Source organism: Lipophrys pholis (genome assembly GCF_963383615.2).
Source record: "Lipophrys pholis genome assembly, chromosome: 14".
Taxonomy (NCBI): Eukaryota; Metazoa; Chordata; class Actinopteri; order Blenniiformes; family Blenniidae; genus Lipophrys; species Lipophrys pholis.
In genome coordinates this window covers 26,258,023-26,279,336 of record NC_137633.1, presented here as the reverse complement: position 1 = coordinate 26,279,336, position 21,314 = coordinate 26,258,023, and the positions used below count along the sequence as shown (strand labels likewise).

The 21,314-nt window shown below is 46.8% G+C and overlaps 1 protein-coding gene across 3 annotated transcripts in view; it reads left to right on the top strand.

The window, feature by feature from the left end:
• The window catches only part of numb (NUMB endocytic adaptor protein), a 50,638-nt gene extending 29,374 nt beyond the window's left edge, over positions 1-21,264 (top strand). The window contains exons 4-12 of one of the 3 annotated variants that reach the window (XM_080480838.1): positions 7,102-7,176; positions 10,739-10,771; positions 11,474-11,548; positions 15,599-15,739; positions 16,557-16,761; positions 17,547-17,846; positions 18,346-18,489; positions 18,704-18,904; positions 19,366-21,264. In XM_080480838.1, coding sequence (XP_080336964.1) covers positions 7,102-7,176; positions 10,739-10,771; positions 11,474-11,548; positions 15,599-15,739; positions 16,557-16,761; positions 17,547-17,846; positions 18,346-18,489; positions 18,704-18,904; positions 19,366-20,105 — 1,914 coding nt within the window. In that variant the 3' untranslated portion in view covers positions 20,106-21,264. The remainder of the gene's footprint in view (positions 1-7,101; positions 7,177-10,738; positions 10,772-11,473; positions 11,549-15,598; positions 15,740-16,556; positions 16,762-17,546; positions 17,847-18,345; positions 18,490-18,703; positions 18,905-19,365) is intronic. The other 2 variants (XM_080480839.1, XM_080480840.1) reach the window with 2 other exon arrangements.
• The last annotated feature ends 50 nt before the right edge of the window (positions 21,265-21,314 follow it).

The following is a 21,314-nucleotide window of genomic DNA, read 5'->3' as shown; positions in this document are numbered from 1 at the left end:
GAACTTCCTTTAGCCTAGGAACCACTGATGCTTCCTTTAGAACTTCCTTTAGCCTAGGAACCTCTGATGCTTCCTTTAGAACCTCCTTTAGCCTAGGAACCTCTGATGCTTCCTTTAGAACGTCCTTTAGCCTAGCAACCTCTGATACTTCCTTTAGAACGTCCTTCATCCTAGGAACCAGTGATGCTTCCTTTACCAAAGGAGACCAGCTCATGTTCCCCCAATTCCTTGCGGCGACAACATTTAAAGGAACCCGCTCATCGGAGCGTTCAGGGAAACTCAGGATGACTGAAAAAGGAGCAGATCATGTAAGTTACCAAAGTAATAATCTGCCTAGAAAAACTTGAAATCATCTAGAACCCAAATCCCAACTAGGGATGTTCTGGATGTTGTAGAACCAACACAGTAAAGTCCAGTTTTAGTGCAGCCTATTCTCACTCTGATTGGTTCTTTATTCACCTGCAGCCGTTTCCCTTTAGTTCCTCTGTTCCTTTGATTTACATTTGACATTATATCAGAGGTTAGAACCTCAGGGGGAAGTGAGAGGAACCACCTTATTCTACTTTTTATCACATTTGGAGTTTCTTCACCACGACAGACGTCCCTAACCTTCACCACCATCGGATTATTATTACGCCACCTAGTGGAAGTGTGGTCTGATTGTCAAAACAACGTGATCGCCTTTCCTGACTCCTTTAGGAAGTCTCCTAACTCCTTTCCTTAAGTCCTTTAGGAATTCTCCTAACTCCTTTCCTTAACTCCCTTAGGAAGCCTCCTAACACCTTTCCTTAACACTGTGACGTCATCCACGGGGTTAAGGAAAGGTGGATAGGAAAGAAGATAGGAGGGAGTATTAGGAAGCACCCACAGTGTGATGCAGCACTGACCTTCCTGTAGAGAAACCTCCCCAAGGAAACACTGAGATTCAGCTGCAGCCGCTACAAACGCCACCAGACGTGCTGTCAACTGAGGGTGTTAAACAGCAGCAGCTCCTGAAGCCTGTACTAGGAACCTGATCAACATATCCAGGATCTCTCTGTGTTTCCTGGTTGACTGATCCTGATCACCGTTCCTACCAAGCAGGTTATCAACTCGCTGGTTCAACCCAGACCTATGTGTGCTCGTTCACATGAAAGGGGCGGAGCTTGCAGCGTCTGACCAATCACACGGACGGAGGAACTCTGCAGAGCAGTTTACAGATTAATGAAGGAGCAGTTATTCTCAGAGATTATGAAGAATTCAAACACATCCAGCAGCTAAAAGCAACACTGCTGCTGCAGCCAAAGCCAGAATATTCCTGACTTGTTAATGCTGACTTGGTGAGATTAGAGCAGATTAATTCATCTGTGATATAAAGGAACAGCACTGTGATCACTCAGTTTCACTTTATTCCAGCAGAAACGTGTCGGGCTGAACTTCCTCACTGATCTTCCTTTAGTTTAGATTTTCCATCCAGTTGTTTTGAGGCTGAGTTTCTCTTGTGTTTTATGTTGGAATATTAATTCATCTCCGTGACGACACGAGTAGTTCTGTGTTATATAAATTCATGGTTCTGCAGTTCAATTCAATTCAACTTTATTTATATAGCACCAAATACAACACAGTCATTTCTAGGAGCTTTTAATAGAGAAAAGAGAAAAACCCAACAAATCCACATGAGCAGCAGATTTATTTGCGACTGTGGAAAGAAAAACTAACAGGAAGAAACCTGCAGAACCAGACTCAGAGGTGGAGGCTTTCTGTTGACCGGTTGGGGGGAGGGGATAGAGGAGAGGAAAGGATAGGAAAGAGAGAGAGATAGATTGGGGAAGGATAGAGGAGAAGATAGGATAGACAGAGAGATTGTTCTATTATATTGTATTTTTATCTGCTTTTTTTAGTTCCTGCTATGTGTGCTTCTTTCTCTGTACTATCCTGCTGTACCACTGCAAATTTCTCCACATGTGAGATAAATAAAGGGATATCTTATCTTATCTTATTGATTGGGGAGGGATAGAGGAGAGGAAAGGATAGAATAGACGGAGAGATAAATTGGGGGTAGATACAAACCTTGATTTGAGTAGTCGGCGAGAAACACCCCCTGGTTCGGGTGTAGAGAGAGAGTAGAGAGGGAGGGAGGGAGAGAGAGAGTGTAGAGGGAGAGGGAGAGGGAGTAGAGGGTGAGGGAGTAGTGAGAGAGTTTGAAAGTGTTTTGAAGCAGTCTTCACTGTAGCTTTAGTAAATAGAAAAGTCTTGAGTCTCGTCTTAAAAGTAGAGACAGTTTCAGCCTCCCTAACTGAAACTGGGATCTGGTTCCACATAAAAGGAGCCTGAAAGCTGGTTCCACCGCACTTTCTGTGCCGGAGTGTCGTGTAGCGGGGTGGGTTTTCACGCGGTCCGATTGAAAAAGTTGTGGATGGTACGGAAAGAACCCGCCACCACCGGCTAGGATTTTCCGTTGAGGTACCTAGCACAGAGGAACAGGTCTGTGAGGAGGAGCTACAATGCAGCCACCCTCCATATTTATTTATTATATCGGCCGTAAACCCTCCTGTTCTTGTTTACATACGCCGCTTTGCTCACTGGTTGATTTGTTAACTTGTTTATTGAAACGTCAGCGCGTCAACATCAACGTCAACAACTTCATGGTCTTTTAACGAGATAGAGACGTTCCTCTCAGGAACAGGAGGAGGAGATTCAACAGCAGCGGGACGCTGCAATGAGAACGTTTAACCTGAGTCACAGAGAACAACTTGGACGGCCGCCGGCCGCTTCCGTCTTCTTCGCTGGACGCTCTCCGAGTCGTTCACAACCCCGCCTACATTTTTACCGTACTTTCTGTGGTGGGGCCGTGAGACGGAGTTGAGCCTGTGTGCGCTTTGCCGTACCGTAACCTCCCGCTCCGCTCCAAAGTTGGTTATTATCCTCTGGTTTCATAGATAAATAGATTTGTGTGTCATCTACATAACAATGGAAGTTAATGGAGTGTTTTTTAATAATGTTCCCTACAGGAAGCATGTATAAAGTGAAAAGTATAGGACCTAATACAGAACCCGGTGGAACTCCATGTTTAACTTCAGTCTGGACTGAAGAGTTATCGTGAACATGAACGAAGTGGAACCTTTCTGATAAATATGATCGGAACCAATTTAGTGCTGTACCTTTAAGCCCGATGATGTGTTCTAGCCTCTGTAATAGGATGAGATATGGGACCGTCAGTTCTTTAAGATATGATGGAACCTGGTTGTTAAGAGCGTTCTAAGTTAGGAGGATTTTAAATTCTCTTCTAGATTGAACAGGGAGCCAATGAAGCGAGGTTAGTATTGGAGTGATGTGATCTCTGATGCTGGTTCTTGTCAGGACTGTGGCTGCAGCATTTTGAATCAGTTGAAGACTTTTGAAGCAGTTATTGTTTCACCCTGATGATAGGGAGTTACCATAGTTACTCTGGAAGTAACTAATGATGGATTACTTTTTCAGCATCACTGAGTCAGCATGTTTCTAATGTTGGAAATATTACGGAGGTGAAAAAAGGCAGTTCTGCAGATTTGTGTAATGTGGGAGTCGAAGGATAAATCCTGGTCCAAAAGAACTCCCAGGTTCCTCACAGTGGTACTGGAGGACAAAGTAATACCATCTAGTGGTACTAGATATTTAGATCATTTCTCTCTCACATGTTTTGGGTCAAATATAATAATTTCAGTTTTATCAGAGTTCAGAAGCAGGAAATTACGGCTCATCCAGCCTTTATGTCTTCAAGACAAGCTTCTAGTTTAGAACATTGGTTATTATTGTCTGGTTTCATAGATAAATAGATTTGTGTGTCATCTGCATAACAATGGAAGTTCATTGAATGCTTTTTAATTATATTCCTACAGGAAGCATATACAAAGTGAAAAGTATAAGACCTAAGACAGAACCCTGTGGAACTCCATGTTTAACTTCAGTCTGGACTGAAGAGTTATCGTGAACATGAACAAAGTGGAACCTGCCTGAAAAATATGATCTGAACCAGTTTAGTGCTGTACCTTTAAGCCCGAAGATGTGTTGTAGCCTCTGTAGTAGGATGTTCTGATCAATAGTATCAATGCAGCACTGAGATCTAACAGGACCAGAACAGAGACCAGTCCTTTGTCTGAGGCTACGAGAAGATCATTAGTAACTTTGACCAGAGAGTCTCTGTGCTCTGATGAATCTAAAACCTGACTGGAAAGACTCAGGTCATTTTTGCATAAATGGTCACATAACTGACTTGCAATCACTTTTCCTAGGATTTTAGAAATAAAGGGAAGGTTGGATATTGATACTCAGTGACTGAAGCTACTTCCTGTAGGATTTTAGAAATAAAGGGAAGGTTGGATATTGGCCTGTAACTTGCTAAGACATCTGGGTCAAGGTTAGATTTTTTAAGAAGAGGTTTAACAACAGCAACCTTAAAGGCTTGTGGTACATAACCTGTTAATAAAGATATGTTGATCTGATCTAGTGTTGATGTACTAATCATTGGATCTAGCAGGCAAGTTGTTGGTTTAGATGAAGCCACGATTGAGGAGAACTCAAGGACTTCTATAGGGTGGAAGCTGGATAACTGGAAATCAGGCTCCACTAACAAGTCTGAAGATGTGGCTGATCGATCTGCGACTGCACTGGGCAGTTGTCAGGTGTGATCAATAACCTCATTATTCCAGATCAACCCTCGTGGAGATAAACAGACCTGGAACAAGTCAAGAACAGAAACATCCTTCAAAGCCTCAGTGACCAGGATTTATTTTATTATGTCAATCAGATCACTTTTAAATTAATTTCTCCTGTCCTCTCTGCTGTAGCTCAGCGCTGAACCTGCCCACCAATCACCATCATTTAAGAATGAGCGGGTCATTTTCCAAGAGGTCTGACTGGTCAGGAGGCGGAGCTCTGGCCTCTTATCAAGAACATTCAGCGTCAGTTGCCGGGGTGATTTATCCTGTATGGGCGAGGGTCGTAGTATGGAAAACAAGAGTTAATCCTTGAAGTTATCTCGATAAGAGAAAATCCAGGGTCGTAGTACAGGCTGGACTGCACCTTATGATGGCAACAGAAGTGTAACGGGATGCTTCCTCTCACATACCAAGTCCTCGGTGGGCTCGGTACAAAGAGGCTCCTTAACCTCTTGGTTGGCTTTGGTTTGAATACAACAGTCGGCTCATGGCCAGTTTTCGTCAAGCAGCACAGGAGCAAACGATCTTATTGTTATCTAAAAAAGTGTTTTATCACATTGGGGTTTTTTTACATTTTATCTCGGCAAATAAAATTGTTCTTCATAAAAATTCATTCTTGCTTTTTAGAATTCTGTGCCTGAAGCTTTTATAAAGCAAGTCCACCTTTCAGTGTCATTGAAGGCTTTAGCCCAGCTCCTCCATTTCTCCTCACACAAACACCCTGATGGTGAGGAACTCCTGGAAGATCTGGTTCAGTTTTACACCCTGGTGGTGAGGAACTCCTGGAAGATCTGGTTCAGTTTTACACCCTGGTGGTGAGGAACTCCTGGAAGATCTGGTTCACTTTAAGCACTTTGTCTCAGTCAATATCTGTTCATGCTCCACTGGTTGCGGATCACATTTCTCCTCCATCTCCAGCAGACAATGCTTCATGATTTGGTTCAGTTTGGGGATTCAAAATGTTAAAGGTTTGTATAGTAATAAGACCCAGGTGCTACCAAGAGCCACATCTTACAATGTGGGCTCACACCAACTCCATATCACACACACACACACACACACACACACACACACACACACACACACACACACACACACACACACACACACACACACACACACACACACACACACACACACACGCGGTCCCACTGCAGAGTACGGTAAAATGTAGGCGGGTTGTGAGCAACGCAGGGATGTAGCGTCATCACGCAACAATAGTGGCGCGAAGAACGTGGAAGTTGCGGCCGCAGCTCACGGCAGTGGGAGCTCCCAGTGTGTTCTGTTCAGTGGGAAACGGGACCAAATGGCTCTTTGAGTGTTGAAGTTTGCCGACCCCTGTTCTAGACCAACCAACTGATCTCAGCTGGACCTGGGTCGTGGTGTCCTTTGGGGTACTGGTGAGCTGGACCTGGGTCGTGGTGTCCTGTGGGGTACAGGCTAGCTGGACCTGGGTTGTGGTGTCCTGTGGGGTACAGGCGAGCTGGACCTGGGTCGTGGTGTCCTGTGGGGTACAGGCGAGCTCGACCTGGGTCGTGGTGTCCTGTGGGGTACAGGCGAGCTGGACCTGGGTCGTGGTGTCCTGTGGGGTACAGGCGAGCTGGACCTGGGTCGTGGTGTCCTGTGGGGTACAGGCGACTACAGACCGACGTGATAACATTTCTTCCACCTTGTTGCCTCAGATTCAGTGCAGGTTCTCCAGAGGAGCCACCAAACAGAACAAGTTCTCTAGAGATGTTTTCAATCAAATCAAATTGAACTTGTGGATTCTGCTGCACAAACGACGCCCTGAAGAATCTCCAGCGGTCCTCTGAGATTAAACAGAAACTAGACGTATTGATCCTGTCTGTTAGCAGTGATCCACTGGATGCTCAATGACCAATAGGAGCAGCACACGTCAAGCTAACAGCTGACTGACGCCGGTGGCTAAGCTAACAGCTGACTGATGCCGGTGGCTAAGCTAATAGCTGACTGATGCTCAATCAGCTGTTAGCTTAGCCACCAGCAAACTAGCCAGCTGGGTTTGTTATGCTTGGTTCATCCTCGAACATCGCTACTGGATGAAAACTGCAAACGGGGCAGAATTCTGGGTGCTGTCCTGGTCTGTGGGGGACCTTTGACCTCTGAGGCTCCTCAGCGGGACACAGGGTCATGAGTTCAGTCCACGGGGCCTCTTCATGTGCTTAAACCATCGCTCTCTCACAGAAACACTTTCCCTCTTTCTGTTCCAAACATCCTCTTTACTTTCTACATGTGGAGCAGAAAACCTCCCCAGCAGAGCACTGCAGTTGTGGTTGACCTGGAAATGCTCAGTAAGCAGGGTACAGATCATCTGGACTCATTTAAAAGCAGTAACCCTTCCAGAGTGCAGTGCTTTGGTACAGGAAGGGTTTGTTCTAGCCTAACCCCTCTGTCTCCTCTGCAGTACCTGGGCCATGTGGAGGTGGAGGAGTCCAGAGGAATGCACATCTGTGAGGATGCAGTGAAGCGACTGAAGACGGTAGGTTTCACTTTGAACCTCATATGTTTCCAGGATAGACGCTGGTGATTCCACTTCCTCCTTACCCCCCCGACACACACACACACACACACTGACCTCTTCCTCCTTCTATTCATGCTGTTTTTATTCTCCCTATTGTTTGGTCTGTGGTGATTCCTGCAGCGTTTCCTCTGCAGGAGGAAGCAGCAGAGTCACACTGATGGTCAGTCTGTTGACTCTCTGGTGGAGAGGCTTCTACCTGCTAATGATAGTCCACCATCACACTCACACACGCACACGCACACACACACACACACACACACACACACACACACACACACACACACACACACACACACACACACTTTTAGTTGACTCTGAACCAGGTCTGGTCTCTGTAATGTGGCTGCACTGCCTGAACCAGGCCCCCGGTGCAACAGTCAACCCTGCAATGTTCACTTCACTTTGATTTCCCTCAAACCAAATACAACTCAGTCATCTGAAGACACTTTGCAAACACCAACAATCCACCATCAACAGGTAGAGGAGACCTGCAGAACCAGGCTCAGAGAAACCTGCAGAACCAGGCTCAGAGGAGGGAAAACCTGTAGAACCAGGTTTAGAGAAACCTGTAGAACCAGGCTCAGAGGAGGAGAAACCTGCAGAACCAGGCTCAGAGGAGGAGAAACCTGTAGAACCAGGTTTAGAGAAACCTGTAGAACCAGGCTCAGAGGAGGAGAACCCTGTAGGCAAGGCAAGACAAACGTTTTTATAGAGCACCATTCCAACACAAAGCAATTCACAGAGCTTCACAAAGAAGTAAAAGAAATGAAAGAAATACAGAATAAAGAAATACATTAAAGCTTTGGAAGAAATGAAAGAAATGCATTAAAACAAATGATGAAGAAGAGTATACTAAATAAGGTAATAGATTTATTAAGATAAGTTTAAGAAGTAAGTAAAATCTATTGTTTATTCTAAAGCCTGTACATCTAGGAATGTTTTAAGTCCTGATTTAAAAGAAGTGAGTGTGTCAGCAGTCTTCAGGTGTTCAGGAAGTTTGTTCCACAGGTGGGGAGGTAGGAACTAAAAGCTGCTTCACCTTGTTTCTTCTGACTGTAGGAACAGTGAGTCAACCTCTTCCTGATGACCTCAGAGGTCTGGAGCTTTGATCTTCTACAAGTCAATCTGGGATGATTTAGGCCGAGACCATTCAAAGCTTTCTAGAGCAGAAGGACCATTCTGAAGTTCATCCTTCGATACACAGGCAGCCAGTGGAGAGGGTGGAGCAGGGGGGGATGAGCTCCACCCTCAGTGTGGTGGTGTGATGTGCTCCCCCCCTCGGTGTGGTGGTGTAATGTGCTCCACCCTCAGTGTGGTGGTGTAATGTGCTCCACCCTCAGTGTGGTGGTGTAATGTGTAAACACTCCCTTCCAGTGAAAATGAAAGCAGAAGAAGTTTCTCAGAATCTTGTTGCTCAGAAATCCTTTGATTCTTCAACATTGTTCAGATGGTAAGAAGCTGATTTGGTTCTTGGCTTAATGTAGCTGTTGAATTTCAGGGTGTCCAGAACTCCACCCAGATTTCTGCCTGATTTGGTCTCCTGAGTGACCTGGAGTCAAGATGAGCACTGACCTTTAACCTTTCTTCTTTGGGGCCAAAAACAATGAGCTCAGTTTTCTCTGGGTTGAGTTGTAAAAAGTGCTGACTCATCACTCCATTTCATTTCTACATTTCCTCAGCCGGTATAAGGGGGCGTGTTCATTCACTGACACTGATATATAGAGCTGTGTGTCGTCTGGTAATGATGAGAAGAGATGTTGTAATGTTCCATGATCTGAGCCAGTGGGAGCACGGTGATGTTCAATAAAAGGGCCCAAGGATGGAGCCTTGAGGAACCCCACAAGTGATTTCCTCACATTCACAATCAGCTGCTGACACAGAATGGCGGCCATCTTGCCAGGAGGATTTAAAGCCACTGAGTGCAGAGCCAGAAGTTCCAACCATTGTTCCAGTGGGTCCAGCAGGATGTTGTGGTCAACTGTCCAAAGCAGCACTAAGATCCAGTAAGAGTCAAAGTGAGACAGTGGAAGTGTCACTTCTCATGTAGACGTCCTTCAGCACTTTAATAAGAGCTGTGTACTCTCTGTAGTACCTCTGGAGCTGGACAGTTGAAAACATGTGTAAAGACATTGTGTGCAGAGGGTGGAGGCTGCATGTTGTGGGTTTGAGCTGGTGAACAATGTGGGTTAGTGCTGCTCAGTCTAACAGGAGAACATCTGCCAGATTAGACCGAACATCTTTGGGTGGAGGCTCAGGGGTTCCCGTCGTAATGCCTGAGCTCCACTGACTGACTCGGTCTGATCGGGCTCATTTGATGGTGAAATAGGAGGGACATCATTCCAAGATGCATCTGAGAAGAGTTCAGGAGGTCCTGATGGCGAGGGACTGTCTGTCTCAGTCTGTCCACCACATTAAACAAAGTACCAGCATTAGTACTGTGTTTGCTGAGAACCTCAGAGAAGAACCATTGTCTGGCCCTTTTTAATTCAAGCTTCTACATGCCAAACCTTTCTTTGGACATGTCCTAATGAAGGTGGAGCTTAGATGGTCTTTTTTGGGCCTTAACCAGTCTCTTCTTCCTCCATGGAGCTGTCCTCCTATCACACACTCCTTTAGCTCTGACTGGCGCTATGGGATCAATGATGGTTCTAACTTTAGACCTGCAGAACCAGGTGCAGAGGATGATAAACCTGCAGAACCAGGTGCAGAGGAGGAGGAAATGGGTGTTTGGTCCGCAACATGTTTGTGTCAAACGGTGGAGGAACAAGTGATGTAGGACAGTCAAGACACCACATGAATATCAAACCTTGTTAAAGATTTCTGGAGGGTTTCACTGATTCTAACCCACAAATATTACTAACTGAATATTACTAACTGAATATTACTAACTGAATATTTATAACTAAATATATATAAATAAACATTGGGAAGTAAATATGTATTACTAAATATTGGTAATTAAATATTGGTAATTAAATATATATAACTAAATATTATAACTAAATATGTATAAACTAGATATTGGTAACTAAATTTAATTAAATATGTATTACAAAATATTGGTAACTAAATAATTATCAATATTTATAAATATTTAGTTCCAAATTATTGGAAACTAAATATTTATAACTAAATATTTATAACTATGTATAAGTAAATATGTGTAACTTAATATTAGTAACTAAATATGTATAAGTAAATATGTGTAACTAAATATGTGTAACTGACCATAATGAAGGGCTTGGTCAGCGGACCAAGTCTGGTTTATCTCCAATTATCATCAAGCTTCACCGTCACCAGCTACTCACACTCACTCACTCACTCACTCACTCACTCACTCACTCACTCACTCACTCACTCACTCACTCACTCACTCACTCACTCACTCACCAACCAACCACAGAGGAAACCTAAAGGCAGACCCTCCGTGGGCTCCCGGTAGTTTCTTCCCAGGTAACATGTTCATACCTTGTCTCCCCCCACCTGCCCCGCCCCCCTCTTTGACCACACCCACTTCCAGGACAGGAAGTTCTTCAAAGGATTCTTTGCTAAAGTAAGTTCTGGCTTCGTGTGTCTGAGTGCTTCTCTTTATTAGCAGTGTTGTAATCACTTTCCTCCTCTCACACTTCACCCTGTCATCATGTCTGGAAGGCTGCAAGACACACACACACACACACACACACACACACACACACACACACACACACACACACACACACACACACACACACACACACACACACACACACACACACACACACACACACACACACACACAGAGGAAATGTGTCTGCAGTGCAGACAACACAAGGGTGCATGTGTGTGTGTGTGAGCAGGTGGTTTAAGCTGGGGCGGGGCACTTTCACGCATTGGTGTGTGTGTGTGTGTTAACAGGCTTCTCTCCCTTCAGCTCTTCTTCATGACCAAAGAAAGGAACAGTGATCAGTGTGTGTGAACGTTTCTTTTTGTTCTTGTTGTTCTAACTGCCGGGTTTTCACGGTCCACTGCATCAGAGCACCAAATCTCACCAACCTCCTCAAAATGTCTTTCTGACTGTCACACACACCAAAACCACTGCTAACTCGTGTCCTCTCGTGTCTTCCACCTGCTGCTTTCTCTTTTATTCCAGGTGTGTTCTGTGTGACAGTAGGTGCTGATGGCAGGTAGACAGGAAGTGATCAGGTAGACAGGAAGTGATCGTGGCTGATGGTAAACAGCTTTTCAAGCTATTCCTCTCACTTTTGTGTGATTGCAGGCGGGGAAGAAGCCGGTCCGAGCTGTGTTGTGGGTGTCGGCCGACGGGCTCCGTGTCGTCGATGACAAAACAAAGGTAACGAGTGTCGTCATTCCGGCATCGCAGTTCGGAAACTCTCTGGACAGAGAGAGCAGCCAGAGTACGTGTGCGTGGAAAGAATAGAATAGACTAGAACATCTTTTATTGTCATTGTAACACATACAACAAGATTTAAAAGTGCCATCCCATCTATGCATCATTTCTATAAAATCAATCAATAAAGACTTTAGGATCCTTTCCTTTCGGGCTCCACAAAAACATACAAGTAAAAACTGCTAGAAATATTAAAGTAAAGGCATTAAAACAAACAGGTACCATCACTCACACACAAGCATACGAGCATTGCACTGGTCACTGGTAAAGTGAGAGAGTGAGTGGTTGGTGGTAGTCAGAGGGTGAATGTAGTGAGAGAGTGAGTGGTTGGTGGTGGTCAGAGGGTGAATGTAGTGAGAGAGAGAGTGGTTGGTGGTGGTCAGAGGGGTGAATGTAGTGAGAGAGTGAGTGGTTGGTTTTGGTCAGAGGGTGAATGTAGTGAGAGAGAGAGTGGTTGGTGGTGGTCAGAGGGTGAATGTAGTGAGAGAGTGAGTGGTTGGTGGTGGTCAGAGGGTGAATGTAGTGAGAGTGTGAGTGGTTGGTTGTGGTCAGAGGGTGAATGTAGTGAGAGTGGTTGGTGGTGGTCAGAGGGTGAATGTAGTGAGAGAGTGGTTGGTGGTGGTCAGAGGGTGAATGTAGTGAGAGAGAGAGTGGTTGGTGGTGGTCAGAGGGTGAATGTAGTGAGAGAGAGAGTGGTTGGTGGTGGTCAGAGGGTGAATGTAGTGAGAGAGAGTGGTTGGTAGTGGTCAGAGGGGTGAATGTAGTGAGAGAGTGAGTGGTTGGTGGTGGTCAGAGGGTGAATGTAGTGAGAGAGTGAGTGGTTGGTGGTGGTCAGAGGGGTGAATGTAGTGAGAGAGAGAGTGGTTGGTGGTAGTCAGAGGGTGAATGTAGTGAGAGAGAGAGTGGTTGGTGGTGGTCAGAGGGTGAATGTAGTGAGAGAGAGAGTGGTTGGTGGTAGTCAGAGGGTGAATGTAGTGAGAGTGTGAGTGGTTGGTGGTGGTCAGAGGGTGAATGTAGTGAGAGAGTGGTTGGTGGTGGTCAGAGGGTGAATGTAGTGAGAGAGTGGTTGGTGGTGGTCAGAGGGTGAATGTAGTGAGAGAGAGAGTGGTTGGTGGTGGTCAGAGGGTGAATGTAGTAAGAGAGAGTGGTTGGTAGTGGTCAGAGGGTGAATGTAGTGAGAGAGTGAGAGTGGTTGGTGGTGGTCAGAGGGTGAATGTAGTGAGAGAGAGAGTGGTGGTCAGAGGGTGAATGTAGTGAGAGAGTGAGTGGTTGGTTGTGGTCAGAGGGTGAATGTAGTGAGAGAGAGAGTGGTTGGTGGTGGTCAGAGGGTGAATGTAGTGAGAGAGAGTGGTTGGTGGTGGTCAGAGGGGTGAATGTAGTGAGAGAGTGAGTGGTTGGTGGTGGTCAGAGGGTGAATGTAGTGAGAGAGTGAGTGGTTGATGGTGGTCAGAGGGTGAATGTAGTGAGAGAGTGAGTGGTTGGTGGTGGTCAGAGGGTGAATGTAGTGAGAGAGTGAGTGGTTGGTGGTGGTCAGAGGGTGAATGTAGTGAGAGAGTGAGTGGTTGGTGGTGGTCAGAGGGTGAATGCAGTGAGAGAGAGAGTGGTTGGTGGTGGTCAGAGGGTGAATGCAGTGAGAGAGAGAGTGGTTGGTGGTGGTCAGAGGGTAAATGCAGTGAGAGAGAGAGTGGTTGGTGGTGGTCAGAGGGTGAATGTAGTGAGAGAGTGAGTGGTTGGTGGTGGTCAGAGGGTGAATGTAGTGAGTGAGAGAGTGAGTGGTTGGTTGTGGTCAGAGGGTGAATGTAGTGAGAGAGTGAGTGGTTGGTGGTTACCGCTGTGTAACGTTTGTCATCAGCATTCATGGTGTAGGAGAAACCTGCAGAACCAGGCTCAGAGCAGCAGTTCTTTATATCTTGTGAATCAATGAACCATATTTTATCTAATTCCTCCTGAGAAAGGCCTCAAACGTGTGTGTGTGTGTGTGTGTGTGTGTGTGTGTGTGTGTGTGTGTGTGTGTGTGTGTGTGTGTGTGTGTGTGTGTGTGTGTGTGTGTGTGTGTGTGTGTGTGTGTGTGTGTGTGTGTGTGTGTGTGTGTGTGTGTGTGTGTGTGTGTGTGTGTGTGTGTGTGTGTTGAGAAGGGTTACACTGACCTCTGCTGGGACTGAGTGGTACTGCTCCGTGTGTTCTGACTCCTGTCGTCGTTTCAGCTGAAGCTTCAAGTAACTTGTGGTTAAAGAGTTTATGACACCAAAACATTTTTGGAAAAAAACAATACAAAATAAAAGTATTTTTATTATAAAATGTTTTTGTCACACTGCCATCATTCGTAAGTGAAAAAAACCCGACGAAAAACGAGTGAAATTAAGTGGTGATTCTCGATCTCCGCCCATCGAGCTTTCTCCACCTCCTCCATCTTGCTGTGACGTAGGAGGAGTAACATTCTCCAGCAGCCAGGCTCAACACAGCGGCAGGCGCACAGAAAAGTGAAGAAACAGAAATATTTTCTGACATTTCACACTGTTCAGTGGTCGTTGAAGACTTTTTTAAAGAAGAAGAGTTAGAGACCGTCTTTACTGCGTTGGAGGTCAAACCCAACAGGTTAGGGGGGGTCAACAGATATTGACGATCAACCCAGGAACTACGTCACAGATTCAGACATTCTGAAGACTAGACGCCAACAACGATCGTCAAGGCAACGTGTTTGAGTTCATATCAGTTACCCTGGGAGACGACAGAATAAAGGCTGTAGATCTGATGTGTTAATACATGTTCCACTCACCACGTCCACCACAGGGAGTCCACAGCCTCTCGCCTCACTGCCGGTGCAAATCCCGGCAGGAGCCTTTGTGTGTGGAGTTTTCATGTTCTCTCCCTGTGTGCTGGTTCTCCTCCGGTACTCCGGTTTACTCCGATAGTCAAAACAACCTGCGCCATGGCTCCCTGAGCTCCACCCCCGGCCTCCATCACTTCCTCCTGAGCTACACCCCCGGCCTCCATCCCCTCCTCCTGAGCTACACCCACAGCCTCCATCACTTCCTCCTGAGCTACACCCCCGGCCTCCATCACTTCCTCCTGAGCTACACCCCCGGCCTCCATCCCCTCCTCCTGAGCTACACCCACAGCCTCCATCACTTCCTCCTGAGCTACACCCCCGGCCTCCATCTCCTCCTCCCGAGCTACACCCCCGGCCCCGGTCTACTGTGTAGACATACACAATCTAGTAGTGGTCTACTACTGTATGTCTATGTATTAGATCATTCTGTGTTGAATATCCCCTCAAAAAAAGCACAATATAAAAACACAGCATTCCCTGCAGACCAAGAACGTGTTCCTCCTCCTACGTCACGTCCTCATTCCTCTCCAGTCTCCGTCCTCCCAGAGAGGGTTAACTTGTCAACTGCGCAAAATTTGAAAAAGTATAAATTCCAGGGGGCGTCCGATGAAGGCAAATACACATTTGGCTGTTCTTGTTTAAGGGAAAATTATTAAATTAACATGTGATCTGGTGTCATAGGCACTTCAAATGTTTATTACTTCCTGAACAAGATGGCCGCCTCACCCTGACGTTAAGATGCTGTGTTGTTGGCGTCGCTTCATTTAGAGAAGGAAGCAGCAGCGTTCTGTCTGACGGATTGATTGTTCTCTGGAGAGATTTGGTGAACTTGTTTTCTGGTCTTCATCATTATTGATCATCTTCATTAGTGATTAGTGATGGTGGCTGCGGCTCACCTGGTACAGCAGGTCTGGTCTCTGGGCTCTCACTCAGCTGTTCCAGCGTCTGGTCTCTGGTCTCTAGCTCAGCTGGTACAGCGTCTCTGGTCTCTAGCTCAGCTGGTACAGCAGGTTCTGCAGGACCAGACTCAGTTGATTTCAGGCAGTGACAGGAGAATTTTGCAGACGACCAGTTCAACTCAAATGTTCTGAACATGAAGCATCTCAGAGAGTCACAGTCGGGTTGTGGAACTGATTTGAGGTTTTAAAATGGCTGTTTTCCAGGACCTGATCCTGGACCAGACGATAGAGAAGGTGTCGTTCTGCGCCCCGGACAGGAACTTCGAGCGAGCCTTCTCTTACATCTGCAGAGACGGAACCACGCGGCGCTGGATCTGCCACTGCTTCATGGCCATTAAAGACTCGGTGAGACTCCCAGTAAAATCAGTCCTTAGACCTTTAATGAAACCATGTGCTTTAACTCTGTATTGTCCGTTCATACTAAACTTCCTGTGTTTCCATCAATAACAACACCTCCGATACATTTACTCCTACATTCAGTCAAAACTTCTTCATGCCAGCATATTTGGCCAATCGGTGCGACTGTGTCGACAACAGAGCAAATTAAGAAAACGTGACTAAAAGCAACTTGGAAAGACAAATGCGTGATGACAAAACCAACCGTTAATGAGTTGCGTCCTTGTGAAGGGCGCCCACCTTCCCATTACCTTCCCCATTACGCCATCTCCTGGAGCAAACTTGAATTACAAGACTAAACAGACGGGCTCAGTGGATCCCTGGCTGAAGGCCAATTCATCCTCCATAAGAACAATAAGAGTCACGCACTCGGGGGTCCTGCCGAACAAAATGATGTCATTTTCTTTTTGGTTCGGCGCTGAGGTGTTCTGCGCATGTTCACCAGCTCACTAATGACTGTCAGTCATATTTGAATCCTGTTTAGCATGTAGCCCTGCTACTGTACAAGTCCCGCAGCTCGTTAGCATGTCAGAGGGCGGAGTTACGTGATGCACCTGAATGCATCGCTCAGCTCCTGCAGTTAAAACCAGACCAGCATGGCGGCTCAGACACAAACTTTCTCTTTTATTACGGAAATTGTTCAGAGAAATGTGTTCCTGAAAACACTGGAGGCGAGAAATAAGCTGTGCTGTTGAAAAGTTAAAGCGCTGCTTGGCTCTGCGCTGCGTGCTGTGGAGTTTCATGTCCAGGTCTACTGTTTCTTCAGGGGGAGCGCCTCAGTCACGCTGTGGGCTGTGCCTTCGCTGCCTGTCTGGAGAGGAAACAGAAGCGTGAGAAGGAGTGCGGCGTCACGGCAACCTTCGACGCAAACAGAACCACGTTTACCCGCGAGGGCTCGTTTCGTGTTACCACGGCAACCGAGGCAGCAGAGCGGGAGGAAGTGATGAGACAGCTGCAGGATGCTAAGAAAGGTCCAAATTTACTTCAGGAAGTGATCGGCTTGTTCTGTCTTCATCGTTCATCTAAGAAACCAAAAGCTTCATACGGCTGAGCTTTTGCTTTAATTAAGGTTATGCATAATGAAATGTGACGAATTCATAAAGTGTTTTCACAGAACCAGTCAGTTGTAACATAAATTATAGTTCAGTTACTATATATATGTATATATATATGTATATATATGTATATATATATGTATATATATATATATATATATATTAGTTCAGTTAGTTATATAATAGTTCAGTTAGTTACTATATACATATATATATGTATTAGTTCAGTTAGTTATATAATAGTTCAGTTAGTTACTATATACATATATATATGTATTAGTTCAGTTAGTTATATAATAGTTCAGTTAGTTACTATATACATATATATATGTATTAGTTCAGTTAGTTATATAATAGTTCAGTTAGTTACTATATACATATATATATGTATTAGTTCAGTTAGTTACTATATACATATATATATGTATTAGTTCAGTTAGTTATATAATAGTTCAGTTAGTTATACGTAGAGTTCAGTTGACTATGATGAGTGAAAGTAATAAAAATGCAGAGGAAGAGCTTCTGCCTTCATGATAACTTTAACTTTTAAGATCTGACGGTTCTTCACTGTCCAGTTAATTCTGTACTGACGATGACGTTCTATACAAAGTGGTGATTGGAGGATGTGATGTCATGGAGGCTCTATTATAAGAAGTATGACGACCTTTGACCTTCCTTGCGCTGCTTCTCTTCCTTTGCAGCAGAGACAGAAGTGAAGGCTGCTGGGAACTTGTCCAGCAGTGTGAGCAACTCGTCTGCGCCCCCGTCAGGAGGCTCGCCGTCCCCCTCGTCGTCCCCCCCCCTCTCCGTGTCCACGCTGGGCCCCCAGGCCATCCCCCGCCGACACGCCCCTGCCGAGGCCCTGGCCCGGCAGGGCTCCTTCAGGGGCTTCCCGGCGCTCAGCCAGAAGACGTCTCCGTTCAAACGACAGATGTCGCTGCGCATGAACGAGCTGCCGTCCACCATGCAGCGCAAGTCCGACTTCCCCATCAGGAACGCCGGTAAGTCACCCCCCCCCCCCCCCCCCCATGAGGTAGAGTCTGAAGTCAGCTCGCAGCTGGAGGTGGAGGTGGAGGTGCTGCTGCTTCTTCTGATGTTCTCTGGTTCTTCTGAAGTTCTCTGGTTCTTCTGAAGTTCTCTGGTTTTTCTGACCTTCTCTGGTTCTTCTGATCTTCTCTGGTTCTTCTGATCTTCTCTGGTTCTTCTGATCTTCTCTGGTTCTTCTGAAGTTCTCTGGTTTTTCTGACCTTCTCTGGTTCTTCTGATCTTCTCTGGTTCTTCTGATCTTCTCTGGTTCTTCTGAAGTTCTCTGGTTTTTCTGACCTTCTCTGGTTCTTCTGATCTTCTCTGGTTCTTTTTCTGAAGTTCTCTGGTTCTTCTTCTGATGTTCTTCAGTTCTGATGTTCTCTGGTTCTCCTTTTAATGTTCTCTGATTCTTCTACTGATGTTCTCCAGTTCTTCTTCTGACGTTCTCTCGTTCTTCTTCTCTGGTGCTTCCAGTCCCTGAGGTGGAAGGAGAAGGAGACAGCATCAGTTCACTGTGTACTCAGATCACCACAGCCTTCAGCGGTCCCCCAGAGGACCCCTTCTCCTCGGCTCCAATGCCCAGACCAGCTTCCTCCCCTCAGTCTCCTGCAGCTCCAGGTACCTTCTTCACCATGTCCTCCAGAGACCAGGACAGAGCGGAGGATTGAGTGAATTCACCAACTTTACTCACTCGCTCATAATTCACTCCTCCATGTTACATTAGCCAGACAACACGGATGATGATGATGATGATGATGATGATTAGACGTGTTGAGAAAAGTCTCATTTTTCTCATTGAGTCTCAAGCCTGCTTTTCTCTCTTCTGCTGCAGTGACCGGCTCCTCTCCTGCCTTCTCTGCTGCCGCCGCCCAACCCCCTGCTCTACCGCCCGCCCTGCCCTCCACCCTGCCCTCCACCCTACCCCCCGCCCTGCCCCCCACCCTGCCCCCTGCCCTGCCTGCTCGAGACACTAACCCCTGGGCTTCGACCCCGGCAGGAGCCGCAGCTGCAGCCACAGCTGCAGGGCTTCCAGGTAAGAAGCAGCATGGCGCCGCCTGGTGGACACACATAAAAACACCTTTAGGACAACAGACGGAGGAAGTTCAGTTCAGTCTCTGAGACGAGCAGCATGTCTACAGCGTAGAAGTACACATTGTAGTCCTACAGTACTACAATATGTGTATGTAGACATATTCTGTTAGATCGTTTTTGAAAATCCTCGAAAAAAGCACCACAGCGATACGAAAATGCAGCAATCCCTGAGGGATCCCAGAGAATTTGTAACTCACTTCTGACCTCCCAGACAGGATTTGATTTTCAACAGAGTAAAATTCTAGAGAGAGCGACTGTCAACATTCCAGTGCTCGTCTGATGGAGGCCATTTTACTTTTTACTGTTTTTACAGTGAAAATAATGAAACTAAAGTGCAATATGGTGTCATGAGCTCTTTAAAGTAGTTGAGGTTCATCATGACGCATTTCTTTCACTTTGCAGGAGGAGACTGGCCGCCCCCCCCCGCGGTGCTCGTCGCCCCCACCCCAGTGATCGTTGTGCCCCCCCCCTCGTCTCCAGTGCTGCCGTCCCACAGACGCACCCCATCAGAAGCAGACCGCTGGTTAGAAGAAGTCACCAAATCTGTCCGAGCCCCCCAGCCCGGCCCCGTCGTGGCGGAGGCCACGCCCCCCTCCCAGCCATTCGCCCCCCCAGCGCAGATGCCGGTGGCGTCTGTTCCTTCTGTTCCTCAGGCTGCCTTCCTGCCCCCTCTCCCCGTGTCCGTGCCCATGTTGCCCCCCCGCCAGCCGGCCACGTCCTACCCGCTGTCCAATGGGCTGCCGTTCCCGCCTCCCGCCGTGCCCGTGTTCGGAATCACTCCTTCGCAGATGGTGGCCAACGTGTTCGGCTCGGCCACGCAGCCCCCGCCGTTCTCGGCCCCCGCCTCCACGACGCCACAGCACGACGCTCCACCCGTCGCCAACATCAGCCCCTTCATCAAACCTCCGCCGCCCGTCGCCGTGCACCCCGCCCCCCTCCAGCCGGCCAATGGCAGTGTGACCTTTAACGGGGCGGACGGCTGGGCCGCCCCCCCCTCCACCCGGCCCCCCCAGCAGCCGCAGGAAGATGCCTTTGAGGCCCAGTGGGCCGCTCTGGAAGGCCGCTCACGCCAGCGCACCACGCCCTCCCCCACAAACCCTTTCTCCACCGAGCTGCACAAGACCTTCGAGATTCAGCTCTGAGAGGACGCAGACTCCAGAAGACACTTCCTGTGTTTCTCGGCGGAGCGGCAGCAGCTGGGCGGAGCGGCGGCGGCTGAGCGGCAGGAACACCTGCATCACGTCATCAGCATCCTCTGTTTGGTTTGGAGCCTCGTTCCTCTGTGGAGGATCTGTGCAGAGCTACAGCCACACACCCCTCCACACCCCCTCCAGCCCCCCCAGCTTGCCATTATCCCCCACCCCCCCTCCAGCCCCCACCAGTTCGTCTTTACCCCCCCCCCCCCCCCCCCCCCAGCTCAGATGTGCATCCCCTCAGCGACGCCCCCTGTTGGCAGGACGACTCCTCCGTCAGCTGAGAGATGTGAAGCAGTGAGGCGATGCCAAATCTTTATTTTTATGCATTAAGTCTATTTTAAATAGCTTTGGAATGGAACAGAAGAGTTGTAAGTAATCTTGCCAAAGGCAGAGGCGATGAGATGTTCCTGTATACAAGAGAAGATATATTATACATAAATCTAAATCTATATCAAGAATCTATCCTGTACACAGCTCGCAGCAGTGCCCATTTCTATTGTGATGTAAAGAGATTTTGTGAAGGGACAGCTGCTTTACTTTTGTGTTTCTTCTTTTTTTATTCTGATTATTTTGAAGAGAAACCCTGTGATGGATGTGAAGCGTCCGACTGTAAATATTCTCATTGCAGCAACAATCAGCGAGGAGCTGCTGCTCACTTTCTAACAGTTACTCTCCGTTTGACCCTTTCTTCTGTGTGATAACAATCTTTTTATTATTTAACACAGTAGGATGTAGACTCTGTTTCTCCACCTCTTGTAGTATTTTTTTAAGTAGTTAATTTTAAAAAATTTTGTTTTGCACAAGCACTAAAGTAGATGACTTGAGCTGACAGGTGATCAGTGCGTGTGTGTGTGTGTGTGCACCAGTGGTGCTGACCTCTGACCTCTGTGAGCCTGCTCTGGTTCTGACGGGGAGATTTAAAAGAACAGATTCATCTCAGCGTCGGATTTCTCTCTGTCATGTTTTTATTTTTTTTTTTTAAATCAAACCTGTGAATATGATCTATTCTCTGATCTATTATTCCATTTTGTAATTATTTCATTACTTTATTCCACTTCTTTGGAGAAATACTGAAGACAAAAGATTGAATAAATTCTTGGTGGTAGAGGACAATGTGACGTGTGTTGTTCATGTTGCTGGGTGAGCTGCAGCGAG